Source organism: Lactuca virosa, chromosome 6, assembly GCF_052849685.1.
Source record: "Lactuca virosa cultivar CGN04683 chromosome 6, Lactuca_virosa_CGN04683_v6, whole genome shotgun sequence".
In the NCBI taxonomy this organism is placed as follows: domain Eukaryota; kingdom Viridiplantae; phylum Streptophyta; class Magnoliopsida; order Asterales; family Asteraceae; genus Lactuca; species Lactuca virosa.
In genome coordinates, this window is record NC_136431.1 from 60225790 (window position 1) to 60235508 (window position 9719).

The 9719-nt window shown below is 29.7% G+C and overlaps 1 protein-coding gene across 1 annotated transcript; it reads right to left on the reverse strand.

Moving 5' to 3' along the window:
- Positions 1 to 990: 990 nt before the first annotated feature.
- Positions 991 to 6725, reverse strand: LOC145119945 (short-chain dehydrogenase TIC 32 B, chloroplastic-like). Its single transcript, XM_079055716.1, has 7 exons — positions 6437 to 6725; positions 3560 to 3791; positions 2979 to 3212; positions 2810 to 2888; positions 2648 to 2732; positions 2354 to 2400; positions 991 to 1358 (listed from the first exon to the last, which is right to left on the reverse strand). Exons 1-7 carry the CDS (start codon positions 6552 to 6554, stop codon positions 1182 to 1184), a joined length of 972 nt encoding a protein of 323 aa, XP_078911842.1. The 5' UTR covers positions 6555 to 6725; the 3' UTR covers positions 991 to 1181.
- Between the last annotated feature and the right edge of the window lie 2994 nt (positions 6726 to 9719).

The window sequence follows — 9719 nt, forward strand, 5'->3', positions numbered from 1 at the left end:
AAATGAAAGATGTACTCTTGATTCCTAAGAAAAGAAAATTAAACTTTTGACATCTTTTGATGATTTCAATAAATCTCATAAAATGAAAATGATAGATGTACTTTTGATTCCTAAGAAAAGAAAATTAAACTTTTTTCATCTTTGATGATTTCAATAGATCTCATAAAATGAAAATGAAAGATGTACTCTTGATTCCTAAGAAAAGAAAATTAAACTTTTGACATCTTTTGATGATTTCAATAAATCTCATAAAATGAAAATGATAGATGTACTTTTGATTCCTAAGAAAAGAAAATTAAACTTTTTTCATCTTTGATGATTTCAATAAATCTCATAAAATGAAGATGAAAGATGTACTCTTAATTCCAAAGAAAAGAAAATTGAACTTTTGACATCTTAATGATTTCAATAAATCTCATAAAATGAAAATGATAGATGTACTTTTGATTCCTAAGAAAAGAAAATTAAACTTTTTTCATCTTGATGATTTCAATAAATCTCATAAAATGAAGATGAAAGATGTACTCTTAATTCCAAAGAAAAGAAAATTGAACTTTTGACATCTTAATGATTTCAATAAATCTCATAAAATGAAAATGAAAGATGTACTCTTGATTCCTAAGAAAAGAAAATTAAACTTTTGACATTAAACCTTGTTTGTTTGCAAACCAGCTGACAACGCTAAACTTATGAATTAATAATGTTTGGTAAAAAATAACTTATAAGCTAGATTGCAAATGTAAAATGACATAAATAGATATTTAGATATATAACTAAAAAAAAGAACATATATAATTAAGAACATATTTGGAATATTTAAAAAAAAAGCTTCATAAGCTTATAAAAAGCTATACGAGGAGTTTATCAAATAGCTAGCTTATAAGTTAGCTAAAATAAGCTGCTTTTGGTTTTATCGAACAATAAATTACAATAAACTAGTTTATTTTTTTACCAAACATGACCATAGAAGATTACTAGGAATTAATCCAATAAAATGAAAGATGTAACTAGTTAATATAAAACAAACCAATCCTCTTGACATTCAAGTATTACAAATACAAAGGTAAATCCACAATCCACATCCACGGATATCATTCGTTTATTATATCACGATGAACATTGAATATAATGCATAATACCATTATTATTTCTTAGGGAGCAAAGTAAAAAAGATGGTGAAATTAGGAGTGTTGAAGAGCAGAATCGAGTAGGTGGTTGCTGAAATCCCATAGCTTCTTGGCCATCGTAGGATTTCTTGCAAAATCACTTGCAGGCCATTCATTGCAATCAAGAAAATACTTCCCACTCACTCCTTTCAAATCTGGGTGCATTGCTACATAGCATGTTGTTGCTGCCCCCTGTTTATCATCAATTATATATTCACATATGTAAAAAATTTAAACATTTGGTTTTGCATTTTGGAATTGAGGAGTTAAGAAATGGAATGAGCCAAATGCCAATGAGGTGTTAGGAAAGGGAATCTGAGATTGAATGGAAAAAAAATATGATATGTTGTCTAATGGTATAAAATAATATGAGTCATAGCCTCTTTTCGTTGTGTTAATTTGTTTTTTAGGAAGAGGGTGTGACCGATTTCGTTTAAATAATGGGCAAATTAAAAAAGAATGTTATTAGTTTTTTCTTGATAATTTATAATTTTTCATTGCAACTATTATTTACCTACTAGAATTGGTCACCAGGATCCTAATGAATATATTATAGTTCCGCTGAAAATAATCTAGTCCAAACTAATCTACCTTCAAAATAGTTCAAAACATCATAATGTGATATACCTTTGTAGGAAATTATTGAAAATATTTGTAACCTGCTAACCGATTTTAGTAGGTAATTATTGGCTTAAATTAAAAAAAAAATCAAATTATCAACTGCAAAATTGTTTTTGTAATGACTTTTACGTAAAATTTGAAAATATAGATGTTTTTCTTAAATCTGTCCTTAAATAATTTTTAATACAATCTCTTTTGGAATTTTCACAATTGAACTTAATTACAGTTTTATTTTTCCATAAATAACTTGTAGTTTTACTTTTTATCATATTATTTGAGTTTTTTTTATAAACTTTTACTATGTTTATTTTTTTATTTTCACAAATAAAAGCTTTAATTTTTTTTTCACAAATAAAAGCTTTAATTTTTTTATTAAATAATGTATAGAATAGAGTTTATATAAATTATGTTATATACATATAATATAAAGAAATTATATGAAACTAATTTTATATCACACCCATACTTTGTGCTACATTATTATGTTCGTGACTTGTGAGTAGTAGCCTAGTAGGTGTATCATGCAACTCATGTGCTCCTAGGTTGCAAACTTGCAATAAAAGTACCTGTGGGACATTTTTCCATAGAAGGTAAGTGAGGAGCTTCATAATTCCTGTCAACAATGCATACATAAAACAAATTATGCATTTTTTACATTTATACTTAGAGGTAGTTTGGCAGGATTGAACTTTTAAAAAATTAAGAGACTACAAAATAATTAAGAGACAAAAATTAAAAGGCTATCAAATGTTATGAATCTAAAAAATCAAGAACCTATCTCTCAATTGAAAAATTAAGAGGCTACCAAGTAGCCCCTCAGACATATTAATATGTTCATAGAAATACAAACACACACTTACTCATGAGGTTTAAAGAATATTTCATAAGATTTGTCATTATTAGACCCGGGTGTACAGAGTTTACTGTAATATTTACCCCTTCTTCCTGCATAATTTCCAATCAAATAAATTCAAAATCTCATTAACAAGAAATTAAATATTAAAGAAAACAACAAAACCCACCTCTAAGCGTCGAGAGAGCTCATTTGCATGCAAAATATTTGCTAATTTCGATTGCCCATATGCCTTTTTATCTGAATAACTGATTCACACAATGACAACATATTAGTTAGGAGGTTGTTAAGCATTATTTTGTTGTATCAAATGTTATTTTATTTTATTTTTAAATTACCTTTTTTTGTCATTAATTGAATCAAATCTGATCCCTTCTTCATAAGTGTGGAGATGAGCTACAGATGACAAATTTACAATTCTACCCTCGATGCCCGTAGATGAAGCCGTGTTCTTCATTTTGTCAAGGAGTAAGTTTGTCAAATAGAAGTGGCCAAGATGATTCGTTGCAAATTGCATCTCGATTCCATCTTGTGAGAGTTGGTAGGGGCAGAACATAATTCCAGCATTGTTTCTAACAATTTGGAAATATTTCTTAATTAGTGCCATATTATAATGAAATACAGAGCTAATCACAAAAATACAAAGCTCACAACATTATTTTTCCCAAAGTTTCATCATTAATTTCACGAAAATTTATGTCATTTTGGCAGATAAAGTATTTAGAAAATATTTCGTGAAACATGATACCACGAAAAGTGATTTCGTAATTTAGCGAAATAGACTGTTATTGTTATTTTGTGACAAACATTGAAAAAGTGGTAATTAGTCATTTTTAGTGAACAACTCTGAAAACAACATATTATATGGCTTAATTAGGCATATATAAATGTAAAAAAGAAAGAGTGAAAATTAGCTAACATCAAGATGTTGAGCGGAAGGTTAAGAGCTATGAAGTTGTCTGCAAAATCCTTGACGGATTTAAGAGAGGAAAGATCAAGTTGAAGAACATCGATCTTAGCATTTTCGTTGCTTTTAAGGATGTTTTGTTTTGCTTCATTTGCAGCCTCCACGTTTCTTGCTGCTATTATAACATGTGCTCCTCTTAAGGCCAGCACTCTTGATGTCTCTAACCCTATTCCACTTGCCCCTCCTGTAAATCCACCATTAATTATATCTTTTCTTAATTTTATATATATATATATATATATATATATATATATATATATATATATATGTGTGTGTGATAATTTCCAAACCCATTTACATTTTTAGAGGATCAAAATATAAATATATGTGAATCTTTTTAATTAAAAATAATATTAAATTATAGTCAAAGTCTTACCAACTCAATTAAGGTTGAAATTTACAATATCAATTCCATAGGTTGAAAGTTGAATAATTAATGCTCATCAAATACAAGATAAATCTCAAAGTAAAGTTGAATAATTACTCTGTTCCTATCCACAAAATAATTTCGCCGTCAAATCTTTTAATAAACACGAAATACATATATAAGAATTATAGAATAGGACCACAAGATTTTAGCTGTACAAGTGGAACACGATCACGAGGTATGTAGGCCTTACGCTAAGGTCACAATGTAGTTTGGGAAACATAAAGACATACTCTATATAGCAAAAAATAAAAGTAAATAGTACAATAAATACGACACCCTAATAAATGCAAATTAATATTTCATTTAAACTCTCTTGATGACCCCTACCTTCCCTCTTTAAATTTTAAAACCACAATAATCAGTTTGACTGGTTTATATATATATATATATATATATATATATATATATATATATATATATATATATATATATATATATGAAAGTTAATTTGAGATAGGGAAATCTGCAGAAAAGTCTTAAAATTTTATCATAATTTACGAAAAAGTTCCAAACTAAAATTTGTTTACGAAAAAACATGAATTACCGGTAAAAATGACGATTTGATCCATTTTTTCCGGTTTATCGGTTTTATTACTTACATGTTTCACTAAAGTCCCATTATTTACCCTAATTTGCGAATAAGTCCCAAAATAAAATTTACTGATTATTTGGCCCTTTTCTTCATGTAACATATATTTTATTGGTTTCATTGCTGATTTAGACACCTAGCCATTAAATTAGCTGATAAGATGAATACGATGAGTTATATAATGCCACATTTACTATAAAATTTGATACCCATCTCATCGGCTCATTTATGACGATGTGTCTACGTTAGCAATGAAACCAATAAAATGTGTGTTTCCAAGAAAAAAGGGCAAAAAATGAGTTGATGTCAGATGAGATGAATATATTGGGTTACATAAGATTAAATAGACAATTTGATATTTCTTATAAACGTAAAAAATAACGCAGTTGTTGTTAGTTTATGTAATTATTGTAGTCTTTATTGGATGCATTTTATGTTCCAAAAAGATATACAATACATAAGGATATCAAGTTTTATGTTAAACATAACATTATATCACTCAACATATCTATCTCATCATCTCATTTAATGACTAGGCGTCCAGGTCAGCAATGAAACCGGTAAAATGTATGTTACATAGAGAAAATAGTCAAATCATCAGTAAATTTTATTTTGGGACTTATTCGAAAATTAGGGTAAAATAATGAGACTTTAGTGAAACAGATAAGTAATAAAACCGGTAAACCGGAAAAAATGGGTCAAATCGTCATTTTTACCGGTAATTCATGTTTTTTCGTAAACAAATTTTAGTTTGAGACTTTTTCGTAAATTAGGGTAAAATTTTAGGACTTTTCTGGAGATTTTCCTTTGGAATAGCTAAAAAAAACATAAGTTATGGTTCGTGTAGTAGTTGAACTGACTGTTTGCTGAAAAACTAGTTGTTATATAAAAAACTAACGGATAGCTAATAAAAAATAACATTTGGTAAACTAGTTGAAAGATATAAAATGACATAAAAATACGTTAGCTTATCATCTGGCTGTGACGCATTAGACACAACACAACCTTAATGACTTCAGTTATAAATGTTTGTTTTTTGTTTAATGTTAACCAGATGTTTATGTTAGAAAATGAGTGTCTTCAACATCTAATGATGATTTTATCTTTATTTTTCCATAAATGCCCTCATTTCCTACAAGTCTACAACATATCACGTCTTCTTCAAAATACGGCAAGGAACATGGCAGATGCATTCCAGACTACTACGTGCTAATTGCCTTTTTATAATCAAATTTAATGGACTGCTACTCCAAAGAGTTATTTTTCAATTTTTTTTTAAACATTTTTTCTAATAAGTTTGTAAAACATGAGTATAAGTCTATAAGATTCATATTCTTTTATTTGAATATATAAATAAGAATAGTCTAAAATTTTACATTCTGAAAACCATCGATCAAAACTAGTACGCATTCTAAAACTCGTGAAGGAAAAATATGAGAGGAGTTTGCCAGTTTGGAGAAAAAGGAAAACTACAAACGGATAAAATATTAGTGTCAGAAATCTGAATACATTAAGCAGATTTTTCAATTGGCTTAACTTTTCGAGTTATTCTCTCCGAATTAAATAAAAAAAATTATATATAGTTATTTTGAGTAAATGCTTTTAACACTTTCATCCTAAAAACACAACCACTAACATTCGTTTAACCTCAGAGAACTCAAATCTCTCAGTTTTCACCATGAACTCTATACATTCCCTCACACTTAGTGTGTGTGTGTGTGTGAAAGAATGAAGAATCAAAAAGAAGAACGATATACATGTTCTTTTATATCTCTAAATTAAAAACAAAAGTATGTATGTATCTATGTACCTGTAATGACGACAGTTAGATCGCCGGCATCAATTCCGGCGGTGACTTGTTCGGCGGTGGTGGCTGATCCAAAGCCACTGGGCCCTGGCCAGCCTGTTATCAACCTAAGTATTCCCATCTTCAGATATTTGGTCGGAGATTTCCTACTTTCTGTGAATGAAGGTGAGAGCTCAGCTTGAATTTGCAGAAAGAGAAGAGAGAGTTTGGAAGGGATATATAGAAGCTGGGATCTGAAGGTGACGGAAGCAATCGGCAAAAAGTAAAGCGGTGCATTATGTCACCATAGTTATTCTTGCAAGAATAGAAAAATAAGAGTTTTGTACTTGTGTGTTCTAATTTTAAAAAAGGCTTTTAAAAAAAAAGAGTTTTGTACTCTTGCAATTGACCGTTTATTTTTACAATGTAGAAGTTTTATTTTTTCATTTTGATAGTTTTGAGTTTTAATAAGGACATTAACAAATTATATCAACTTGGTCATACTAACCTCTAATCATTAACTAGTGGTTCAAAAAAATTAAAAAAAATGGTATTATAATATTTCATGAATTTTTCATCATTGTTTTTATGATTATTATTATTTTTAGAATGACTAACATTCACATTCATTTAATCTTACTCCTAAATCTATGTCTTGTGTCAACCAAGAGACTTGAATCCAACCATTTTGCCAAGAGACACGTTTCCAACACATTTGATATCATTAAACCAAAAACCATTTATTAAGATTATTAATTACTTTTTACCATATGGTCCACCATTATTGCCATTGTTCCTGGACACACCATGTTAGATTTTGGGGTCTTAAGAATATTAATATATTTGGATATTTTTTGGTTCGTGATTGCAATCACTTTTCAAAATCTGTGATTTCGACCCTATAGCCTGGGGTATCACGAAATCAGATTTGGGATAATCTAAAGAATTTCAATTTAGAAGTCAGACCACTTCTAAATCAGAAACACAAAAAATACATTGTTGTTTTTGTGTTCTTGAGATATAGAACAAATCAATGTATGATTTTCGTGTATAAAAGTTCCAACCCATAAAACATTCTTATACTAGAGGGAAAGTAGTTAAATGGAAGTTGCATCCCTTTTGGCACCAACATTCGTTAGTTAATTGACATAACTAATGCTTGCATCATCATGATGTCATCAAGTGATTTTGGCGGGAAAATGCACGACTTGAGTCATACCCGATGTCATCAAGTGATTTTGGCGCTGCCCCTTGGAAACCCGTCCGCTGACCAGTCAGCGGAACCACCGCCAGAAGCTTTGCCCCTTGGACCCCGCTAGGGGCAGCGCCCCCTAGACCTCACCAGGGGCACAACCCCTTGGAACCTTGCACCCAGGGGCGGTCCCCGTATTCTTGAATTCATATTTATCACTCCCAGTGTGCACCTCAAATCTCCTAGCTCAGTTAGTAAATGAAGTTCGACCTATCTCATTATTAATAATAATTACACCAAAATATGTTGATAACACTAAAATTACCAACATTACTCCCTTATTTTAGTGTAATCATTAATTAACTAAAAGCAAACACAAAATCAAACTTATGCATAAATTAAAATATCTTAAAGATTGAATTTTCACATTAGTATAATATACATGTCAAATACTCGAGAATCAGGGTGTCCTAAGGATTGAACCCTTTAACTCATTTGAGTAACTGAAGATACTATACACATAGATTAAACACAATATCTAATGTTTCATACTTGACATTATTACAACCATGTGTCCAATCCATTGATTAGTGCATAAAATCCTAGCCCAAGATTTTTGAAGCGACATCACTTCACACTCACATAGGTAGCCCTTCTACATTATGCACCTGTTAATGTGCTTCTTCAAAAAAACTATTAAGAACTTAATCAACCTACTTTAACTTTATAGGTTATAAGCACATACCTTGGGATGTAGTAAAACAAATGTGCTTCAATCTCCATAAGCAAGCTTTCCATATTGAAGTCAACTTCTAATATTGTATTAAAAAGGATTTGGGTATATAACCCATAGAGATATCAAGTGGACCTTAAACCCATCCCTATAACAGACTTCTTTACCAAGTCTCTAGCTAACCCCTTCGTCAAGTGATCAACTAAGTTTTGTTAAGATTAAACAAACTCAACATAAATGATACCATAAGTAATGAGCTCACGTACCATGTTGTGCCTAACACCCAAATGTCGCGACTTTCCATTATACACTTAACTGTATGCTTTTTCCAAGCTGGCAACACTATCACAATGTATAGAAATAGGTGATATAGGCTTTGATCACAAAGGAATTTCATAGATCAAATTCCTTAACCATTTTGCTTCTTTTCCAGCAGCTGCAAGGGCTACAAATTTAGATTTCATAGTTGAATTTGTGATGCATGTTTGTTTCTTAGAAGCCCATGAAATGACACCTTCACCAATATGTCACACCCCCAAACTGGATGGCGGAAACGTCCGGGGGTGGAACGATGATCACAGTATCACAATAATTGTATACATTGAAACACAAGTACATAAAAAACCATCATATCATATGATTATATCAGTTACATGACCCAAATGTTACTTAGTATCAAAATACATTACAAGGTTTACATGTTATCAAATAAAGTAGTTCTCGTAATGATATTTGGTGTCTTGTCTTCAAAAGTAGCTTTACTGACCCGAGCTTAATTGTTTCCTGAGATTACATGCCGTTTTAAAAGTCAACATAAAGTTGGTGAGTTCATAAGAGTTCAGTTGTAAAAAAATCGATATTTTTCCTTGTGTAAAAATTGTATCCTTGTAAAATGTTTTGTATTTGTACGCCTTCAGCGTAAAAGAAGAATGTATGTGTGTAGTATGTATCCAAAAACATTTATAAAATAAAAGTTCCCATAACTTCTAAACTTATAAAAAGTGTGACTTGTCTTGTGATTTTTATTATCCAAAAATCGAGTGTATAAGTAAATAACCATACTTGTAAATGTAGTATATAAGTAAATAACTGTACTTATAAATATTGTGTATAAGTAAATAACCATACTTATAAATGTTGTGTATAAGTAAATAACCATACTTATAAATGTAGTGTATAAATAAATAATCATACTTAAAAATTTAGTGTATAAGTAAATAACCATACTTGTAAATGTAGTATATAAGTAAATAACTATACTTATAAATATTGTGTATAAGTAAATAACCATACTTATAAATGTAGTGTATAAGTAAATAACCATACTTATAAATGTAGTGTATAAGTAAATAACCATACTTATAAATATAGTGTATAAGTAA

Bases quoted from the DNA above. Each gene is read 5' to 3' on its own strand.
- LOC145119945 (XM_079055716.1), bottom strand. From the start codon at position 6,554: ATGGGAATACTTAGGTTGATAACAGGCTGGCCAGGGCCCAGTGGCTTT. The intron at 2,733-2,809 runs GTGGGTTTTGTT...GAAATTATGCAG, and splicing joins AGCTCTCTCGACGCTTAGAG to GAAGAAGGGGTAAATATTAC. The intron at 1,359-2,353 runs GTACTTTTATTG...GATGATAAACAG, and splicing joins TATGGAAAAATGTCCCACAG to GGGGCAGCAACAACATGCTA.